The sequence below is a fragment of the Ptychodera flava genome, chromosome 21, assembly GCF_041260155.1.
Source record: "Ptychodera flava strain L36383 chromosome 21, AS_Pfla_20210202, whole genome shotgun sequence".
Taxonomy (NCBI): domain Eukaryota; kingdom Metazoa; phylum Hemichordata; class Enteropneusta; family Ptychoderidae; genus Ptychodera; species Ptychodera flava.
In genome coordinates this window covers 15,522,983-15,546,824 of record NC_091948.1, presented here as the reverse complement: position 1 = coordinate 15,546,824, position 23,842 = coordinate 15,522,983, and the positions used below count along the sequence as shown (strand labels likewise).

The window sequence follows — 23,842 nt, the reverse complement described above, 5'->3', positions numbered from 1 at the left end:
ATGGTCGAAAACGAGACGTCTGGTCAAAAGGTCAACGTAGTCTGAGACACACTCAACTATGCCCGCGGCACATCTCACAATGCTTATTTTAAATTAACATTTTACCCAGTTTTTAATTTTCACACTAACAGCCAAAACACAATATAGGCACAAAACACATTTTAATATTAACACATACAAGACAAGAGGAATGATGTTTGAAGTCACTTTCCCTTTATTACAATTACAAATCGTTTTGATAACAGATGACAGGGTCATGGATCACTGGCCTGATAGGCCCAACCTAGGCTTAAAATATCTTTACAACCATTGCTTTCACGTGTGTAATTTTCTAACGTTTCCTTAAAAATTACCGAAATTCAAACAAGAATTGATTTTTCCTACAAATCGTATGTATTTAGCAGAAACATGTGGAAATTAACACCGAAATTTCTTGGAAAAAAGGGTTGATTGATTGCTCTCTGTTAACATATGCCAAGAAAATAAAGGTTAAATATTAATTGTTTACAAGTTGGAATATGCCAATAGATAATACCGTATAATCGATTTTGGCGTGGAAATGTCGATATAAAAATTATGTGACACCTTTTATGCAAATTGAAATGACATAAACACTCTCAAAACTACATATATGAACCAATTAAATTTCATCAAAATATGATCAGTAGTTTTTGAGAAATTAATTACAGCCAGAAATTCGGTCTCGACCCTCCCTTAATTCACTTGCACACAGAGATAATTTTAAGGATTTCCACTCTCAAGATCAACATGCTACCTCTCTCCCTTCATGTCTGCATAATAGAAATTCCCATAGTAAGAAGTATTTGAACTTTTTGGCTGTACTTCGTACATAATAATATAGGGAGAGTTGGGAGGGTCAAATTAGGCAGGCTGAAAAAGATGCATGTGGACATAACAGGTCTAAAAGATTCATATTTAGCAAGATACAGTAAACTCAAAATACGATTACGCATACAGAGCCGGTTTTCCAGAGTGGCAAGGGTGTGTACCAAGGACAAGGGTGGCAGTGATCACTTGTTAGATAATATCTGGACAACATTTCTCAAAGCAAGGATAGTCTGCTCTATTCCGGGAGACTTTCCGTTCTACTTCAATGAGATCCGTAAGTACAATCACTCTATCAGCTTCAGGAGTCAGGGGAAATGTGTTTCTATTTGATTGAAAATTTGTGTCTAGGTATGGCTGTTGCATATAATGCGAAGGTATTGCTAGGTCACCTGTGTATACTGTCATACGAAGCCAGGTTCTCATTTGTCAGTTGTGTTTTGTTTGTCAAATATGAACTTGGAGGAGCCAATCAGGTATTTTCTTCTTTTTACCTATTTAACAATATGTGTTATCATCAGAGTGCCTGTTGTGTTTTGTTATTTTACAGAGGATACTTTTGAACTGAATGGAAAATTTTATGGAGTTTTTACAACACCAAAGTAAGTACCTCCCTGAAATAGATAGGGTGAGAAAGTCAAAACAGTAGTATTGTTCTGGTACAAATGTAAATTCAGTTTGATGCAGTTGAAGCTGTCAAGTGTTTCATAAAAGTTTGTGAACACCACCTTTCAGACAAGGTTTGATTTAAACAAAGGCTTAAAGTTACACGTATCATTAATTATTCCATCAGTATGTACTTTCCATGTTTTATTATTTGATGGTAGTCAGCAGCAGACAGTAGAAATGAGCTCTTTACCTGTCAATTAATTCTGCAGATACCTAATATATTTCTATGCCTGTTGTCTGTTTTGTAGAAACTCTATCGCCGGATCAGCGGTGTGTACCTATGACCTGAGCAGCATCACTGAGGTCTTTGACGAGGGAAAGTTCAAGGAACAAAAGACAGCGGAGCATATGTGGTTGCTTGTTCCGGACAGTGAAGTGCCCAGCCCAAGGCCTGGATCTGTAAGTTGTAATCGTCTGCCTTTTTTTGTTATAAATGCCTCACAGCGAAGTAGGTGTTTGTGTAGGTTGTTTGTATGTCTTTAGTAAATGTGGAATATGACTATATGTCTGCATGCTTCAGTTTTGATGCTGTACAAACACGAACTAACTCTTTTCATATTTTTACTTTTTCTCAGAAACTTAACTGTAACCTAAAATATCATTTAAATCTCTGAGAGATGCATCCAAAATTGTCTTTTCTTAACAATTATTATTTTGAATTTCAGTGTCAGAATGACTCGACTAGTCTCAGCTACAATGTCCTGTTGTTTGCCAAATCACATACGCTGATGCACGACAACGTAGAACCCAGCGATAATGATGGACTTCCATTGTTCACCATGACAAGGGAAGACTACAGGTTCACTCAGATACTGGTTGTTAAAAATGTTGAGGAAACAGTCTACGATATACTGTTTATTGGAACAGGTTGGTGGATCTTTCAAATATTTTATGGCATTTAATCCATATCTAGATTTTCTGTGTATACTTCATGTGACACATTAACCTTGTCTGTGTTTGTTTTTCTGTTTTGAGCACATCTTAAATTTGGCCCCATTTTAACCCCACTTACCACACCATCGAAAACTAAAGTGTCCTGCCTGATGTACTTCAAGTGATATAAAGGAAGAAGAATAATTTATGATGGTGTACATATAATCTTTCTGGACCAGGTGTGGAAGCAAGAAGTAAAATATTTTGAGGGAAATACCGTTTGATAGAAGAGAGTACAGTGTTTCCTTAAAAGGCACTGATTTGAAATTAGAATGCTAGACTTGCATCAAACACCAGTTGTGCCAATTTTCAATCATCATATTTTCCTAATTTCTAAGTGCCATCGTTATATTTTGATTACACTGAGATTGTATGTTTTTATTATTACCTATAGGTAATGGCATAGTTCTGAGATTGTCTGTTTTCATTATTACCTGCAGATAATGGCAAAGTTCTGAAAGTTGTGATTATGACCATAAATGGCAAATTGGAGAGCAATCTCATTGATGAAATAACAGTGACAGATCCTGAGAAACCAGAACCCGTTGTCAGTATGGAGTTCATAGGGAACCAAACTGACAAGTTTATCCTGGTTGGCACTCCGAGTGAGATCATTCTTATCAATGTTCAGAGGTGTGGGGAACTAAAAGAATGGTGAGTACATTGCAAGAATTTTAATACACTGTAATTGCTGGTTCATTTAGGTTGACTACTATATGTTTAGACAAAATACGTTTAAAGATACTTAAATTAAATGTGATTATTTTTGCATTTGTCCTTGGTTTATTAGGATTTTTCTGCAGGTTTTTCTCAAAGTTCACTTTTAAGTACAGAAAAATATGCCACAGGAAAGTACAACACAGAAGAAAATACAATGACAAGTAATTTATATATTGTAATTCTTACATAAGCATTTGAGAACAAAAGAAGAAATATTGATGCCATCAATAAAATTTCATAATGAACAGTTTGGGCTAAGAAAATCAGTCAAACCTTTACAAATATTATCAATGCATTGTGTTCTGTCTTCATTATAGTGGATGTGTTCAAGACCCCTACTGTGGTTGGGATGGAAATTCAAAGACGTGTAACATTTATAACTCCAATCCGTAAGTTTATAATTTCATTCCTAAAATATTATTCTATGTTGAAAAAATATGACATGCAAAAGTCCAATCCCTGTTCCATAGTAACATGGAAATTTACAAAGGCAAGTTTTACGCTTGTTATTCCTTTGATGTCCATTTGTTAATGTTAGTACAAGTTTAAAAAGATGGCATATCCTGAAAACCTACAATTATTATCATGACACAGGAAATGGAATAGAGTAGATATTATAGTTGTATGCCGTTGTTTTCCAGTGAATGAGAACGATTAGTGTAGAATTCTGTAAATTCAAATGCAAATTGCAGAAGACATTGTAGAAAGAGATTGCGAGTATACACTATTGTACAACAGGGATTTATTTTTGATGTAATACATAACCATTGTGTAGGGTATGTAGCATTGTTAATGTGACATGACTGGTATTTTTTTCAGTGTTGTCAAACAGAATATCACTGCAAGAGAGAATTGTCCAGTTGAAGGTAAGTTCCAATGAAAGGCAGAGCAAAATAAAAACACCCAACTTAACCTCTTCAGTGCTGAGGTTGTAGTCATCTGTCACATAAGTTATACTGTAAAGTGACATCAAAATTCTTGAATTTGATAAAAAAAATTAAAATAAGTTTTGCTAATCCAATATTTTTAGTCAGCAAATTAAAGGTTTGAGAGAATATTTGCACTAATCAGGCATTGTGCTTAATGCAGAAGATTTGAAAGATACTTATGTCAGATAAATTGTTCTGATAGCAATTTTTAGCATCATGAGAAACAATTCTAACATATATTAACCCTCTCACCACCGTGACCATGGTTTGGCCCTGATCCCGTTGTTATAAATGATGAATGTACTGAGCATTGGGGAGAACAGACATGAAAGCAACTTAACTTAGGCTTATTGTTTGTTAATTAAGTCTTTTGTTGCCATTATCATATACCTACATTCACGTGCTTGTGTAAAGCTATGGGAGAAAGCGCCCTCAGATCCGTGCATTTTTTTTACGTATCACGCCCCGGCCCGGTGCCCAAATATGGGCAATCGCGTGCATTTTTGAACTATCTCGATTCTGGTTACTATGGGCGTTGCTATCCGCAAACGTTCCATTCGTACACAAAGCCAGCGCGAGATTTGGAAAACGTCTGCTCGCTCAGATCGTAGTTGCCCGTGGCAACAGTGGAGCCGCGGCTTTTATTTCTAAATTCTAGTGAAATCCTGTGTATACTAAGTGCGTGCCTGTTCAGTATAAATTACAGAAACTGACATCACGCTTTTGTCCTTCTTACACCTCGAGTTCAGCCTTAAGAGATCTCTGTTGGTCACGTAATAGTACGCATATTGCTTCGCGCGTTCTAGAATTCTGCAGGTAAACAAATGACGTCATTTATATGTATGTCAATCCGCGACGGGAAGCGGCCATCGTATTTATGAAAAACTGAAGTAATTGGCAATGAGTTTTTGATATCGCAGGCATTTGTATCGCCTAAACAATGTCGAATATTATGTAACGGTACTACATATTTATCATTCCATAAGGTATATGATAAAACCTTTACGGCCCTGATACGGCTTTTGCGGCCTTTGGTCGTATGGCGTACAGGCCAAGCTTGCATGCTCGGGCCCTTCCATTGTTCGACCTCGGGCTGCAAAAGCCGTATCAGGGCTGTAAAGATTATTGTTGGGTGAAGTTGGTTCCCCAACACTTTTACTGGAGAAGTTTGGATCTTCTCATAGAGATGTAGTGGTGACAGGTTTAGAATATGAAACCACATCACCTGATTATCAGACTGATACTTTGTATCTTTTCTTCACGTCAACAATAGTTGTAAGTGTCGTTGTATTGGTTTTATTGAATTCCTCTCAATTACTATAGTGACATGAGAGATTCATGTTTATTTTCTCAAAGCAAAATATCAAATCAACTAAAACAAGAAAAATAATTTATTGCCTTAGTCTATGAGATAAGAGACATTTATGATCAAGTTTCAATACAAAACAGTTGATAATAAAAAACTATTGGTGCTGTACTCATTTTTGCTAGTGAAAGACCAGTTTGATTTAGGTGAAGTTATGGTGGTGGAATAAAGACCAAAAATGATTTGCTATGCACAACACAAGTACCATAATCACGCCACACTTACAGCAATAACTAAACAAATTCAGTGGAGGGGTATCAGTGTGGCATCCTATCGTATCATTCAACACGTTCGGCTATGACTTTTATGTTCTTGTGTGGGGTCTTGATCAAAGAAAGGGACAATTATTGAAGATATATGCTTGTACATCAAAAATTAAAGCTTTATTAATATGTGCTAGTCACTGTGTTATATGAGGGTGTGCTACCACTAGTTCCTTCCTCAAAAAATCTCTGTTGGTTTCTGTAAAAATGCCTGTACATCCCTGTAGTTCTCTACGTACATTTGGTAATGTTAAAGAGCTATGCTATACATTTATTTATCTTGTGAGTTTTTAAAGTATGTAAAATGATGTCATGTTTCAATAATATTTATTTTTGTTCATTAGAGTGCTTTGTATGTCTCTTGAAACTCTGCAAAAAAATTCTTAACAACTCATGAGCAAAAGCAGAACGCATGTAACATGACTCTGTATCTTTAAAGTGCATAATGTCTGAGAAATGATATTGTTGAAATTTTTGAAACAGAACCTATGATGATGCAGACTCTTACAGGCACAAAACAAAATACATGCATTAATAGGTTTGTTAAAGTCAGTCAAACTTTTCATTCTTATCTGACTAAACAGTTAAAAAAAATCTAACCTGTGTATAAGTAGTTTTTTTAGCTCACATTTAGTATATCAAAGTGAGGTTATCGTATAAGCTGAAGTCGGTGGCGTCTGTATGTATGTACGTTTGTATGTATATATGTACGGACGTACAGTGTCCGTCAACATCAAAAACATGCAAACCGCTTCACGTTTCAGCTCGGTATTTGGTGTGTTGGTGCATCCTGGGCTCTAGCTGGAATTTTGTTCAAATGAAGTTTGCATTGCCTAAATTATGCAAATGAGCTCACAAAACGTGAAAATGGTCAAAAATAATAATTCAAGAACCACTGTTTTGATTGCTTTGAAAATTAGTGGGCAAGTACCTTTTTTAGGTGGACCTTAATACAGTTATATGTATATTGTGAAGATATCTTGAATTTTGTACTTTTGCTGAATTTTTTGGTTATTTTTCTCATTTTAAGTAAAAATTATTCTTCTCTGAAACCGCTGGCCAAATTGCTCTCAAATTTAGAATGGATATTTGCAAGGATGGTACCCTTCTAATTTGTTGAAATTACAACAGGATTGGCAAAATTACCATTTTGGGGCAATTTTTGTCATTTTTGGTCAAAAAATCGTAAAAAAAAATTTTTCTTTAAAACTGTTGGACTGACAGCTTTTATATTTGGTGTGCAGTTGCCCAGGGATGTAGTTGTCAAGAAATATGCAAATTTTTATTTTTAAGATAATTTTGTCATTTTTGGTCAAGAAAACATTTTTTCAAAACAATTTGTCATTTTCGGTTAAGAAAACTTGTTCTCAAAACCAACTTGTCTGATAGCTTTGTAATTTGGTATAAAAGTCCTGAAGGATGTTATCTTCTGCTCAAAGTGTTGGGAAACCCCAAATTTGACCTTAAATGACCTATACTAACCCAGGATATGTTGTGAGACAGTGGTTAAGGCCGTGAACATAATTTTGTCATATTTGGTATCAATTTGTAGTGAAATTTGATACGGGAAACTAAGCTGAGTTTAATTTTTTTCATTTTGGACCAATGTTTACAACTTTTCCATGCTAGACACACATGAACTGATAAGAAATTTGGATCAAGGATAATTCCAGATGTCATAATCACCCCCCTCCCCCCCACAGTGCAAGGCATTTCAACATCTGTAATTAAGTGCTGTTTACATTTGAATGACAGCACTGATAGCATTTTTAAAATTCCCAAGGTTGTAAATAAATCACCTACTTTACATTCCCCACTCCCCCACCTTTTCTTTTTGTCAAGCCTTCTCTGGATGATTTTTTTATTGACATTTGCTAATGTATGTAGGATGTACTTTTCCCATTGCTGTCGAAGTTGATATGCATATTTCTAAAGTTTACCTCCAGTACCTATGTTGCAAACCTTTTTTGCTGTTGTCATTCTTGTTTTTCTGGTTGTACTGTGTAGAAATCATTCATAATATCAATGTAGAATTTTGCTGCACAGAACAGGTAGAAATAACATTTATTATTGACCTTTGGTACCAATACTACTAGTATGTACCAATTCCAATCAAATGTGAGCAACACCGTATCATTGGCGGTATTTTTAACTGTTTCCCAAAGTTTAACTAACCTTAGTTTAATGGGTATATTAAACATACATAGGTCTACAGAAATGTGATAAATTCAAGATCCCTCATATCATTTCACTCTGTCGGCAAATAGCATGCAGTGAGAAAGCAATGTTTTCTTATTTCCCAATTTTAAAAATTCACTGCCCATTTTATGCTTTAATTGTCTAACACTGTCTCCTCCTCTGTCTTATTTTGTGCATTTTTTTTCTTACAAAACACAAAGAAATCCACACCAAAAAATGTACTATACTGGTATTTTTTGCTTCATAGCACATTAGCAGTGCTGTCAACCACCATGGTCACAACTATGAAGGTTGAAGAACAAACAACCAATGGTGTTTTACCACAATCCCCAAAGACACTGCTGATAATAAACTTCCTCCGCTATCAGCTCATATTCCGACAGACACAAGCGGGCAGAGGGATCATACAACTGATATAAGCAATGAGATTCCACCAATTGGGCTTAAACTCATAAACTAGTTTCTCACAATGGCGGCAATTTTTTTTTTATTTTCCTTGATTTATAACAATACTTAGCATGCAAAATAATTAATCTTATCGTGTTTTGTTTTGGTTTTTGCTTAAGTAATAGGTTGATGTAGATTTAGAATGTTTTTGGTGGCAAACGAGAAAATTCTACTACCAAGTGCCCAAGGTTGCAATATGTACTATAGAAGTTGAGGCAACTGCAACTAGTGATGTTTTTATCTGTTCTATAGGTGTCCCCTCACTATAACGTTTGATGGACTTAAGCAATCAACATTTTTGTTTCACTGCATGGATCACTCTAGTCCTATTGGACAAGATCTGGGGATGCATTTTTTTACAGAGACTCACAGAAAATCAACTTCAAAATGGAATGCCTGCATAAACAGAATAAGTAAAAATATCATGAAAGCCTAATGTTGCAAGTTGTCTCACCATCAGACAGTACACATGCACTAATGTTGCGAAAGGGTATTTTTTTGTTGCTGAGGGGAATAAAAATTTGTGCTAATTGAAAGGCAGTTCAATATTAGAGCAATGCAACATAAGCTGAGCTTGGCAGTTTTATGTGTAATAAATGGGTGCAAAATTTATTGAAATCTGTCTCTGCTGTCTTTGTTTTGTAGTCTCTGTCTTGTACCCAGTCCAGAAATGGCATACACTCACATCCATAACATTGAACACAGACTTTTCCATGATTATATGACAACAATTTGTTCAGGACCAAAGTTGTAATTGGTTTTTCACATACATTCATTGTTTCAAGTGCACTTCACACAGATTCACATGTCTACATACTGCTCCCATCACATGTCGAACAGGGCAGGACCTAGCTAGTACTATATCTGAAATGAAAGAGCACATGGTGCTGACTTATGGAAGTAGAATTGAAGCCATGCACATGCGAGACACAATTGTTTTAATATATTAGAACTAATCCAGAAACTAATAACAACCTAACAGACATGCTGTGTATGACCTATTTGCTGTGTTCAATTATATGAGTATCTGTTTTGCATTTGAAAGTCAGAACAATTAAAAATATAACAACATTTACAATAACTGTAGGTGAATTCTGGAACACTTTGGGGAATAAGGGACTCTGTCAAGTCAAAAAAATTGTGTTGTGCTGTAATTTTTTGTTGTAGTTTCTTGGTTATGGTGTTGCTAGAAGTCTTAAATGGCAAACATTTGGATTGGGGAAAAAAAACCTTTAACTTAGTTTGTTTTTTGTTCATAATCTTTCAAGAACCAAGAACCTGTGTCGAGTGTTCTGTTTATCTTATTTTGCATGCAATATGCTTTCTGAATTTGTGTAAGGGAAAATTACAGTATTTCGATAACAATCTGGAAATATTCCCTTTGCTTCAGAAGTTCCCGGAAGGACAGAACAAGTTGTGAGCCCAGGCAGTGACTGTAATACCGGTACAGCACTCACAAGCATTGGATGGATTCTTTTCGCAATCCTGGTCTGCATTCAAATCTACTTTTGTTACAAGAGGACAAGGCAGCAAAGCAAGGATTTGAGCTCGAAGAGCGAGCAGATGGATGTAAGCAAACATCAAGAACAAGGTGAGCTATTTTTTGCTCACGTGTGAACACGTGAGCATATGTCGCAGCGATGTCTGTCTGTCTGTCTGTCTGTCTGTCTGTGTGTCTGTCTGTCTGTCTGTCTGTCTGTCTGTCTGTCTGTCTGTTGGTCCATTTTCTCAAAAACGGCTGAACGTATTTCAGTCAAATTTGGTAGACATCTTCAGAATTCAAATGGCTAGAACTGAAAAGGTTTTGGTGGGCGTGGCTTGGATATTAATGAAGTTATGAAAGTTTTAATTTTTCTGTTACGCCGCGTATGACAAGTGAAAACAATCGACTGTTTGAGGGCGCTGTGAAATGTGCTTGTCCAGGTTGGCTACAGCTGGATAGCTCTGGTTTCAACCACGGTCCCTCCGTGTTTCAACCTCGTATTGAACATTAAAAATATGATATTTTATTACTCATTCAACTCACTATTCAAGATAAAATATCGTTTAGCAAATTAGCTTTATCCTTGGTAATTGATTGTTTCCCTCGCTGCTCGATCGCCAGAAATGAGTACATACGTTCTCTACCTAGCCTCATGGCATGGAAGTGCTGATGAATAATAACTTTGGGTCAAAGGTATTGAAGTGTCCAATCAGGTTCGTGCACAGAGTCCAAGGCCATGACCTACTTCATGTACTTCTGCACTGTTTTGATTTTGCTTCGCCAAGAAACGTGTTCGTCATTGTCCATAGAAGTATGTTTGCTCTCCTTTGAGGTTGTTTGTGAAACAAATTCCGGGATAGGCCTTGGAATGCATACGATCGGCATCGCGGCAGTGCATGTAGCTAGCCCTACGAGTATGACGAGAGTGTCCGGCTTTGGCTACGCCGCCTCCCACCTCCGGTAGGCGGCGTAGCCAAAGCCGGACACTGTCGCCATACTCGTAGGGCTATGCATGTAGCGTACCATGCTTGTGTAACTGCCGAGCTCAACGTGCATTCACGGTTGATACTCGTGTACAATCATGATGTGTTCAATTCTGATGAAGATTCATAAGTCTTACTTTTGCAGTCTTTTTTCCGTACGATAATCCCGACAATACGTGTTACTGTTAGACGAGGTGGCCATTTTATGATAAGTTTCAATACTGCACAGCTACATAGCGTCACTATCGTGTGATCGAGGTACAGCGTTGTTGAACGGGATACAGAAACTCTGCAGAGGGAGAAACGATCGTTGACATGAACAGTCAATGTACTTCAGCACGTAGTCCGCAGATAGCGGATCGAGAAAATAAACGTGTCTCAGTAAATAACGGAATATTTATGTACATTAACTCGATATTAATCAAATTTCCAGCTCATCGCAAAAAAATGTATTGCAAAGATTAATTTGTCACTGACAAATACTGCACTGTATGGAAAAAACAGTCTGTAGAATAGTTCAACTTCAAGTGGTATTACCGAGACAAACACTTGTGTTGTCATTTTGATTTCATTTCATAAACTTCATACTTCATCGAGTATCGTGTATTTCAGCCTTTGTGAAGCCATTTTATTGATATTTTCAATTTTGTCTTGGCTTTGTTGTGGAACATGTTGAATCGTCTCCGTGGACATGTAGGCAAAAGTGTGACGGGGTCGAAGTGACTTGGGTACCTGGGGCCGACCAAAACCAGTGTGAATTACTGGGGTCAAAGCGGACAGCGGCCGGGATGACGTGTGTCCCCAAGCGAGCTACCTTCAGAAGTCTGTTTCATCGCAAAAAACGTCAACTTTTAAAACCCGTCATTATTTACTGATGTTATTCTCAGCATCACAAACATATACGCCTCTGCTATGTATCACAGCAAATAGTTATATTTGAGCGCCCGTAAATGGGATCCTCGTTTTTTTTGCGAACCCGGAAGTGTGTCTTGCTCAATGCATTTCCTACCATAGCGAGGGAAACTGCCCGCGTTCCCATGCTCCCATGCACCCTTTTCAATGCCAGTGCAACGCCATCTGTGCAAAATTTGTGGTGGTATGCTCCCGTGTGATGGAAAACCTCTCTTATTCTAACAATGACGTAGTTGACTTTGGACTTCGATTTCGTAAATGTGAATGTCCATGCAGTGAGTTTGGGTTGGCGCGCTTATAATGCAATCTTCGCCCGCCTGCGGTCTGATATCCCGCATTTATTAGCGATATTTATCTGTTTTGACTTGACCAAAGTTGGCAAAACTTGCTATGTACATTAAAGATACTATGATACAAGATTATTGAAAGTCATTTGACATTTTTTCAGCCAATTCCCAATATGCATATTTAATGAACCTTCCAAATTAGGGATATATACTGGCATTTACTTGATAAAATTTGGCGAAACATGCTGTGTACATTGATCATTATACCAGGTTATAACAGTATTGAAAGTCATTTTGCATTTTCATGTCAGCTAATTCATAATTTGCATAAATAGCTAACAAGCTTTCACGGTTTGGCATATAGAGCTTGAAGGACTTGACCAAAGGTAATTACACATGCTATATTGTGATACAATGACAGTACTCAAAGAAATTAATTATTTTTATTTCAGCTAATTACATATTTGAATACTTAATGACCTTTAGAATTGATCTGTGGTGAAATTCATTGTGTTGATCATAACACTTTAAATGTAGCAAAGCATGTAGCAAAGGTTCAAACTTGCACATAAATGCAATATATAATGAAACACGTGAGCATTTTCAGTTCATATCTGGTCCCTTGATGCATTTCTCAACACCCTTTTTAGTCTCCACATGCAGACACCGTCCGGGGGACTTATAGGTTTGGTCATGTCCATGCGTGCGTGCCTGCATGCCTGCGTCCATTCACGCAGATATCGATCTCTCAGAGACGCCTGGAGAGATTTCATTCAAACTTGGTACAAGGATTATCACCTATGCCATTTTGCACGTCGATTTGTTTTACGATCCGATTATGCCCGTCTGGCAGCCATTTTGTTTCCTGTATTTGATGTCGGTGCGCATGTTCACGCAAATTTCTCAGTGATGCTAGGAGTGATTCCATTCAAACTTGGTACATAGATTACTCTATATGTTATACATATGCACATTGATTTTTGTTTTGATCCGGTCTAAAATGGTTGCGTGGCGGCCATTTTGTTTCCTATATTTGACAACTGTGTGTTTCGTTCATGTAAATTTCTCAGCGATGCCGGGCGCGATTGCATTGAAAGTTGGTACCTCAGAATCTCTATCACATATATATGCATGCCAATTTTTGTAATGATTCGATCATAAATGGCTGTGTGACAACTGTTTTCTTTCCTGTATTTGATATCCATCCACAGGGTCCCCAGGTATGATCCACAGGCATTCAAGGATGAAATTAATATTAATGCTGTGTCCATGCATAGGGGCTCATGAATGCAGATATCTGAGATATTCCTGTGCCAATTCTTTTTAAACTTGGTACAAGGATACTACACTATGGCATACATATATAGGTCTATTTATATTGGTGTGGCTTGCATAATTAGTTCTAATTTGCATAATTTGAGATTAGAGCGCTGTTTCTGGTAACTGTGCCAAATTTGATGAAACTTTGTGCAGATATTTTTAGTCCCCACGGACGATTCCAGGGGGACTTATAGGTTTGGTCATGTCTGTGCGTGCGTGCTTGTGTCCGTGCGTACCTGCGTACGTACGTTCATATCTCAAAAATGCCAGGAGCGATTTCAATCAAACTTGGTACAAGGATTACTTCATATGTCATACAGATGCATGTCAATTTGTTTTGTGATGCGATCCGATATGGCTGCCAGGCAGCCATTTTATTACGATTTTTTCATGTACAGAGCCATTACTCAGGCATAATCAACCGATTTTATACAAAGTTGGTACAAGGACATTGACCAATGACATATTAGATATGCACTTCAATTTGTTTTGTGAAACAATCCAATATGGCTGCCGTACGTCCATTTTGTTTCGATTTTTTTCATGTATAGAGCCATAACTCAGGCATATCTCAACTGATTTTATTCAAACTTGGTACAACTTCTAGGACATTGACCTATTTATGTCATATGCTCTTCAATTCGTTTTGTGATACAATCCAATATGGCTGCCGTGCGTCCATTTTAGTATGATTTTTTCATGTACAGAGCCATAACTCAGGCATGTTTCAACTGATTATATTCAAAGTTAAGGACATTGACCAATGTCATAGATATGCACGTCAATTTTTTGTGATACAATCCAATATGGCTGCCCAGTGTTTTCCCCAGGCCATTTAACAGGATCGGCCCTGCCCATGTCAACATGTTTTTTTGCCCAATTCTTTATTTTTCTCCCGATCCATTATTTTTCATTCAGATCCTGTTTCGTGTCCGCTGATACTCTTTTAATGTGGCTGAAGACCTTGTTTCTCGGCGGCGATTTTTGTCGCTTTTATTTCAGCGAGCGTATCAAGTGTGAAACGGTTCTAATGTGGCGATAACACGACGTGCCAGATGATTAAAAGGTTTATTCCTTCGCCAAAATGTGTGAAATGGTGAGACTGCACTGTTCTCCTTTCATGTCGATGCTTTATTTGTTACACACAATGAGGCAGGGTTATCGGGTGCAAAGCACCCAAAGTCGCGCTTGTCTGTGAGGAGAATAAATGGGCCGGCCGTAGTGCAAATGAACAGCGGCTAAGACAGATGAAACGTAAATTCAAAAAGCATGAAATGTGTTACGCTGCCGATCGTACAGACAATGACCATTTTATACAACGGACATGGAGTATACTCAACGAAAGGCTCGGTGGTGCATCTTTGCCAGCGGGCACTCAGTCAAAGCATACTATAGGCAACTGGTTGAACTGCCGTTGCCACCAATGTCTGGCACTGGTATGTTTAGGATCCGAAGGTCAGGAAAAGTGATTTCGATCAGAAGTGGCTGAAATCGTACGATTGGTTGAGACAAACATCAGATATGCAAAAATGTATGGTACTGCCGAGTGTTCAGATCGTTGTGTGTCCGAGTTAGCCATTTCGAGATCTGTGTACGTCAACATGACGTTGAAGCCATGTGTGTCACCTCGTGTCACTCATTCGTAACTTGCATGGATTCGTTCGATTGACAAAGAGAAACAGTTGCACTTGATCCAGTTTCAAAACCCATGACCCGTTTTACAATATTCAAGGCACCATGAAATGAAATAAAAAGGAACTTTATGAGCTAAAATAATCATTCATGTGATCATCTGAATACAACAGCCGTACACATGGTTAGGGTATACAGTATAGGTTCAAAGGTCGCATGTGTTCAAGTGTGCTCCACACAATGCATGGCGGCGGACGCCATGCAGTTGTCAAAGTTTCGTACGTTTGTCGAAGTAGAAGTCGATGCAATTTCAAATCTAAGTGTTCTTGAAAATATCCGGTATCAATATTATCGGGCTTCGCGATCTCTTTATTATGAATTGAGTTTTAATGTCAACATGTTCCTCTGCAGGCATGCTCCTCTGACTCCGAATTGTAAGTGCAATATTCAGTTCCTCTGCATGAACTTGTCCGTGTAACTGTTTTGCCATGGACGTGATCCATGGTTTTAGCAATCTGGCTACAGACAAACATGTACCAGAGGATCACATAAAACGTCTGATTTTTAATGTTATTCTAGAGAGAACTGGAAGACTTTGAATGAAAATATGGATGTAATACAAGATTTTACTTTATCCTTTTATTGTGGGATTTTTTCTGATTTTATGAAGTTACATGTGTATTGCATAATGAACATAACATTTGCATAGTTATTGTTATGCAAATGAGCCGATCCTGTTTCAAAAAATTCTGGGGAGAACACTGCTGCTGTGCGGCCATTTTGTTACGATTTTTTCGTGTACAGAGCCATAACTCAGGCATATCTCAACTGATTTTATTCAAACAATTGTACAAGGACATTGACCTATGTCATACATACGCATGTCAATTTGTTTTGTGATACGATCTAATGTGGCCGCCAGGCGGCCATTTTATTACAATTTTTTCATGTACAGAGCCATTACTCAGGCATGTTTCAACAGATTTTATTCAAAGTTGGTACAAGGACATTGACCAATATATGTTATAGCTATGCACATCAATTTGTTTTGTGATACGATCCAATACGGCCGCCAATGTGGCCATTTTGTTATAATTTTTTCATGTACAGAGCCAATGCAGGCATATCTCAACCGATTTTATTCAAACTTGGTACAAGGACATTGACCTATCCTGTCATACACATGCACGTTGATTTGTTTTGTGATATGATCCAATATGGCTGCCGTGCGGCCATTTTTGGACACCGTGGTGCGAAGCACCAAAGGTGTCCTATGTCGCCACAATGTCTGTGTGTGTGTCTGTCTGTCCGTCAGTCCGTCTGTCCGTCCGTCTGTCTGTCCTTCCGTCCGTAGACAGATTTTGTTCCACTCATAACTTAAGAACCCTTAGGTCCAATGTCATGCAATTTGGTATTTGGTATTATCATGATGAGACTTAGATCTGATTAGATTTTGGTGGGTGTGGCTGATTAATTAATTGCTCATTTGCATATTTTATGACTTTTTTCGTTCACACAGATATCTCAGAGACGCCTGGAGCGATTTCGTTCAAACTTGGTAAAAGCATAGTACTCTACCTCATACAGATGCACGTTGATTTGTTTCACAATGCGATCAAATTTGGCCGTGTTAGAGGACTTTTTAGTTTTCACCTGCATAGACTCCCATGTATAAGGCAGTCCATAGACTCCCATGTTTAAGGCAGTCCATAGACTCCCATGTATAAGGCAGTCCATAGACTCCCATGTATAAGGAAGTCCATAGACTCCCATGTATAAGGCAGTCCATAGACTCCCATGTATAAGGCAGTCCATAGACTCCCATGTATAAGGCCAAGAAAAATAAAAATTTAGTTTCTCATCGTATTCATATTGCAAAAAGGATGCAGTGACACAGTTTTTAGTCCCCACAGATAAAGTCCAGGGGGCTCATAGATTGGGTCATGTCAGTCCGTCAGTCCACGCATGTGAGTCCATCCGTTCACGCAGATATCTCAGACGCTTTGACAAAATGTCACGTGACCTTTGACCTCAAATATACATATTTGTCCATAACTCGGTAACCACAAGTGCTAAACCTTTCATATTTGGTATGATGGGACACCCTATGATGCCACATATTGTACCTCATTAATTATGTGCATATCTAATTTTGAGCAAGCCAATAGAGCTAGAGGTCTGATTTTTGGTATATAAGGATAACTTAGCAATACAATTATTTTGACAAAATGTCACGTGACCTCGGTGACCTTTGACCTCAAATATACATATTTGTCCAAAACTCAGTAACCACAAGTGCTACACCCTTCATATTTGGTATGATGGACACCTTATGACGCCACATATTGTTCCTCATTAATTATGCACATATCTAATTTTGAGTGAGCCAATAGAGCTAGAGGTCTGATTTTTGGTATATAGGGATAACTTAGCAATACAATTTTTTTGACAAAATGTCATGTGACCTCGGTGACCTTTGACCTCAAATATACATATTTGTCCATAACTCAGTAACCACAAGTGCTACACCCTTCATATTTGGTATGAAGGGACACCCTATGACGCCACATATTGTACCTCATTAATTATGTGCATATCTAATTTTGAGCAAGCCAATAGAGGTAAATGTATGATTTTTAGTATATAGGGACAGACTATAGGATAGAAATTTTTTGACAAAATGTCATGTGACCTCGATAACCTTTTACCTAAAATACACGATTATGTCAATAAATTAGTAACCACAAGTGCTATGTCCTTTATATTTAGTAGGATGGGAGACCTAATGACAACACATGCTTTACCTCGTTAATTATGCCCATATATAATTGTGGGCAAGCCAATAGAGCTAGAGGTCTGAATTTTGGCATATATGGATTAATTAGCAATACAATGTTTTTTTTCAAAATGTCACGTGACCTTGATGACCTTTGACCTTGAATATGCATATATATGCATAACTCAGTAACCACAAGTTCTTTACGCTTCAATTTTGATAGGATAGTAGACCTTAAGATGTCACATCTTGTACCTCATTTATTATGCACATATGTATTTCTTGGCAGGCCAATACAGCTAGAGGTCTGGTCTTTTTTCCCGATTTAGAACGATAACTTAGACATGCCTCTTGTTTCAAAATGGGAACAATGACATAGACCTATGTGTCCATAGATCTGAACATATACACTCCAGTGATACTTCTTAATGACCTCATTTCCCTGCCCCATCAAGACTAATACTCCTATTACAAGTGGGGACTATGTCATTGTCAATGACTTGTTACTTCTAGAATATACAGAATATTATCTCACATAGTGAGTGTCGGAATATTATTCTGAATTGTATTCCAAAGCACATTCTGAAAGGACTCTTCTGGAATATACAGAATATTATCTCACATAGTGAGTGTCTGAATGTTATTCTGAATTGTATTCCTAAGCACATTCTGAAAGTAACTCTTCTGAAAATTTCACATTCTTTGCCACTGCACCATCTCCCTAATACATACTGATGACCCACGGTGTCCACTCAAGTCTCACTTTGATAGTATGACTTTTTCATGTACAGAGCCATTACTCAGGCATGTTTCAACAGATTTTATTCAAAGTTGGTACAAGAACATTGACTAATGTCATACATATGCACGCAAATATGTTTTGTGATACGATCCAATATGGCTGCTGAGCGGCCATTTTGTTATGATTTTTTCATGTCCTGAACTACAACTCAGACATGTATCAAGCGAATTTATTCAAAAGTATTTTTATCACAGACTTAATGAAGATGACTATCCTCTCTGAGGACCTGTAATCAAAGTAACCATTAACAAGTGGGGACTGTGTCATTAACGATGACTTGTTGACCAAAAGGCTCAGTATATACACAATCGTTTATAACATGCACCACAATAACGTGTCAGCTAGTTGCAATTCAGTTCCATATTTCCTGTTCGTTTAATGCTCAAAAAGTAAACCATTGTAAAGATGTTACCTGCACTTCCCCAAATCATATGTTGACCTTCGTATCAAAACCTGTGTTTTTCAATATTGATTTAATGCTTACATGCTCATATGCATGGCTAGTAGTTATTCAAATGACTGTCAATTATGCAGACCACATCCACCAAAATCTCATCCAATCTGAATCTTTCCATGACGTATATGCACCAAAGTGCATAACATTCTAACAGCCTTATGTTTTTAGTACCCACCCGCACTGACAAAGTCAGATGGGGACTTATAGATTGAGTGGCATGCGTCAGTGCTTCCACGCGTCCAAGGAAATATTTCAGACATACCTGGACTGATTTCTTTCAAACTTGGTACAAGGGCAATACATAATGGCGGACATATATACATCAAATCATTTTTGGAGATGATCCAATATACAATTGGCTGCCAGGGGTCCATTTTGTTCCTGGGAATATTGAGTACCATGTCTGAATTCACTTTCACACATATCAAAGGCTATTCACAGATTCAACACTTGAATTTACATATTCCAGCTCCTTAGAATCATATTTATTGTCTGTGATGCAGGAGCAGTAATCAATCACTTCTAGAAACTTTCATTTATGTCCAAACAATTTGATTTTTTAGCTCCGCTGTCAGCGAAGTGGAGCGTATATGATAGGTGGACGTATAGCGTTGTCCATCCTGTGTCATCCAGCATCAGGCATCCGTGAACTTATTATATTCCAAGCTTCTTCAAAACTGCCAGTCACATTAATTCCTTTGATATTTGGGGTACAAGTCTCTAGGGATGACCTTAAGGTAGTATGCATGCACCTCGAAAGTGAAAGACTTAAACTTTTGCTCAAACTCTCCTCAAGGAATCTTTCAACCATTCTCTTTCAAAATCAAGAATAAAAATAGGGGGTCACCATGCAAATTGTGGTACTAGAGAAACAAATTACCCAAGATTCACCGATATTAGAAATTCAAAATGGCCGCCATCCCTGTGTTAACTCTATAGAGAAAAATAAAAATTTTTGAATTTCGAAAAACTAAGCCGGGGAAAAGTTTTCTTTCACCAAGAGCTTAAAAATGAACCCCCACATGTGGTGTATCAGAAGAGAATTGTAAAAGTTTGAGAGTCCGAATGTCTGTCCCCGAGGTGCGTTCTACCTTAAAGTACCCATTAACAAGTGGGGACTGTGTCATTGTCAATGACTTGTTAAATGTTTAAATAATCTTGCTCTGCAATATATTACAAGCCTTTTTACCGAAATTGATCATAAAAGAGTTACAAGACCTAAGATGCAAAAATTGTTAGTGGTTCCTGCAACAAATAAGTATTTTTATCGAAAAGGCTTTACTGTAAATAGTGCCAATCAGTGGAATAATGTCGATTTAAGTATAAGATCTAGTAACTCATTGAGTAGTTTTAAAACTGCTTACCTTAATATTTGTGTTTGTGAGTTTTAGTTTTCTTGTCAAATTGTTTTTGTCGTCTAGTGTGATTGTGCATTTTTCTCTTATGTGCAGGTTCACTCCTGTCCACTTTTAACAGCGCATTGTATCAAGTTGTGCTAGCTTTGTTTATCATGTTTCATGTTGTTCTGCATTTTTCATGTTGTTCTGCTTTGTATCAGTTTGATGTTCATCTGAGGGCCCTGATAAGCATCTTTACTGAAGCTTACCAGGCTACCCTTGTTAAACAAGGTTTAATAAAATAAAATAAATAATAATAAAATTACTTGAAGAAATGCATCTACTGACAGAAGGACAGACACACACAGACACATGGACTGATATTGTGGCGAGATAGGAAAGCATTTTGGTCTCTGTCTAATGGTGTCCAAAAAAGGTCACTGGTGACAAAATATAAGGTTTGTTTGTAAGCCTATGAAGAAAGCTGTACTATGCAAAATTTTGACTTTTGAAATTTCTTCTAGCTCCCCTAGTGATGAAAGATCCAGAATCACCACCGTTCAGTTATATCGAAACAGAAAATGCCAAAAACATCCAGCAGGACAACATGGAGAAGCCCAGTAAACCACCGGTGCCACCAAAGCCAAAGACTTATGACCACGTTGAAGCTCCCTCTCCCGGCCATCAAGCATCCAAAGGGACAGTCTTATAGACAGGCCACCCAGCATGCAAAGGGACAGTATCAGAGACATTAACAGGGAGCTGAACACAGATTCATCCTCAGCAACGGAGGAAGCTCACTGAAAATCCTGATTTGAGGTGAAAAGGTTGCCCAAGTCTGAGAGTACCTGGAATCAAGAGCAGTTATTATTTTGAAAGCCCTTTTTATGTTAAAGAAAAAATTGGCAACTATTATGTACTTTATTTTCTTTTGGCAAAATACTGTTAAATTTCATGAGAGAGGTGTATCTAATTGCCTACTATATGCTAGGTTGGAAGATTACAGCAAAGAACAGGGTAAATTGGATGATGACTGTGCCCGAGATGTCAGTATATCAGTTGTATACATCAGACAGTTTTGTTGTACATGTTTCCAACTTGTTTCAAAAGTGTGCATGCACAGAAGCACGGACAGACAGAACTCAATCTATAAGTCCCCTGGACTTCATCCGCAGGGACTATAAGCTGATTCATTTGTCACATAAGGAATTGTACTCAGACCTATAATGACAACAGCCTTGACTTTTCAGATCCAGATGTGTTTGTAAATATATCAAGGACATATATATTCAAACAACACCATGGGATAACATTGTACCACATGTTTGACAAGTCTGTGAAGTGCATTTAATATATATATATATATATATATATATATATATATATATATATATATATATATATATATATATATATATATATATATATATATATATATATATATATATATATATATAGACCAATAGAATATTACCAATTACCAGCAACTGTGTGGGTGAAAGGCTATCTTCTCAGCATAAGCCTATTTCAAGTGTTGCATCTAGGCTGCATGTCCGGGAGGTGTTTTTCAAAATGACAGTGGGTGTAAAAAAGTGAACCTTCTAAAGTGTTTGAAGGAAAAAAAAACCACACCAGCACTGCATCCCCCACAAATTTTCATGCACAAAAACAGTGACCCTTCCCCTTCATGTCACAGTCCACATCAACAATCTTATATTTGGCGTATAATTTCTCACTTGACCTTTGAGTCTTTTACCTGCACAAATAATCAACTGTATGCGAAGTTTCAAGTAATTTGATGGAACGAAGATCAAATTTCCCATTATAATATGCTTATACTCTAATATGGCTGTCTGATTGGATTGAACCAGGCCTTTATTCTCAGCAAAAAGACCTATGTAAGATCTGCCACATCCTGCCTTCTTGTAGAAAAGTGGTGACCCTCACTCAAATACATGCTTGAATTTTCTGGACTCTTCAGAAATGCTGGCATGAAAATTGACAACCCTCCAAAAGCACATCAGCCGTCTCCCCTGGAAATTATGTCTGAGTGCTGTACTGTACTAACCTGGGTCCTACATGTAGACTTTGTGAATACTTCTTGCAGCTAGGTTACCACTTCATGCTTATAGACAGTGTCGTTGAAGCCCATGTGGTGGTTTATCAGTGTGGGTGAATTCATATATAATTGGAGTGAAAATGCACCTGTTTCTAGCTCAATATTAAAATTGCAGAACGTGAATCTTGAAATTTGACTCGTGGGCACATATTATGTGGCATGCAGCACATTGGGCTAGAATTAGGTTAACCTGAACCCAAAAAGAAATGTGGCGTGCACACATAACCTTCAACCCACCCAGGAAAGAGAGCAGGTGTTTGAGAACTGTCAGTAAGGTACAGCATTGTATTAATCAGTACTAAGGTGAACATTTTCAGCCTAAATCAAGTTGGTGCAATAGTCTTTCAGAGGTATCTGCCATAAACAATTTCCAAAGTTGAAGTTTTATTGTTCTGCTCGTCATCAAAAATTGTGCAGTAAAACCATTGAACCCATCTGTGGATAATTTTGTCAAAGTCAATGTGATATCTGTAAAGGTCTATTTACCTGTTAACTGTCAAAAAACTGAAGGGCATTTGCAATTGGATACCTCAGACCAATCAGTTCATAGAATTTTAACTATAGACATTTCAAAACCTTTGTTCCTTTATATGCTGTTTGTAAAGCAATTTTGTTTGTAAAAAGTAAGATTTTATTTATTTATTGCAACTCTTTTAAAGCAGGGGCTCACTAAAAACAATAGGAGCAGCAAATTTCACTGGGCACTAGAAATGCAAATAAAAAGTTACAGAAGAGCTAGCTGAAAAAATATGACAAAGAAAACAAGCCATTATTATCAACCAAACCATATTGTTATCATTGTTATTGATTTTTGAAGTTCCATTGTGTAATTTACATGTACTGCTCTTCAAACCATAATGTAACCCTCACTGCCACTCTCCTTGGCACGACATGAACTTTTAAAAACAAATGGACTTACGGTGGGTGTTCCAATTTCTGAATTTTTGACTGCGATGTAATGGCAAGCTGTATTTTGCACAGAAATGTAGAAGAAAGCAACAACCAGAATGAAAAATACAATGTATTTTGTAAAAGGTAAAAAAAGAAACAATACCACTGCCAGTTAGATGCTCCTAGATAAAAAACATTAGTTTGTGAATAGATGATAGATTAAAAAGACAAATAGACAAGTAGTTGGTAACTATTTGTCATAGTCTGGCCATGCTCCAATGAAATTCAAAATAGTTTTATCTATTTTTGTGTGCAAATAAGATTCTTTATAATTTGTACAGTTTATTATATTTTTCCTTGGCTGTTATTTGAATTGTTTTACAGTTTATGGTGTTGAGTTTCATCTCTTTGGATTTTGCTATGCAATGTTGGTGTTATTTTTTTCATTAGGATTGGGAAATGTCTACAAAA

The 23,842-nt window shown here is 37.3% G+C and overlaps 1 protein-coding gene across 3 annotated transcripts in view; it reads left to right on the top strand.

Annotated features, from left to right (window-relative positions):
• Positions 1 to 21,684, top strand: part of LOC139121530 (semaphorin-1A-like) — a 30,740-nt gene extending 9,056 nt beyond the window's left edge. The window contains exons 7-15 of one of the 3 annotated variants that reach the window (XM_070686493.1): positions 979 to 1,123; positions 1,397 to 1,448; positions 1,764 to 1,914; positions 2,181 to 2,382; positions 2,889 to 3,102; positions 3,486 to 3,557; positions 3,988 to 4,034; positions 9,766 to 9,963; positions 20,886 to 21,684. In XM_070686493.1, coding sequence (XP_070542594.1) covers positions 979 to 1,123; positions 1,397 to 1,448; positions 1,764 to 1,914; positions 2,181 to 2,382; positions 2,889 to 3,102; positions 3,486 to 3,557; positions 3,988 to 4,034; positions 9,766 to 9,963; positions 20,886 to 21,073 — 1,269 coding nt within the window. In that variant the 3' untranslated portion in view covers positions 21,074 to 21,684. Of the gene's footprint in view, positions 1 to 978; positions 1,124 to 1,396; positions 1,449 to 1,763; positions 1,915 to 2,180; positions 2,383 to 2,888; positions 3,103 to 3,485; positions 3,558 to 3,987; positions 4,035 to 9,762; positions 9,964 to 20,885 lie in introns of all 3 variants that reach the window. The other 2 variants (XM_070686494.1, XM_070686491.1) reach the window with 2 other exon arrangements.
• Positions 21,685 to 23,842: the final 2,158 nt, after the last annotated feature.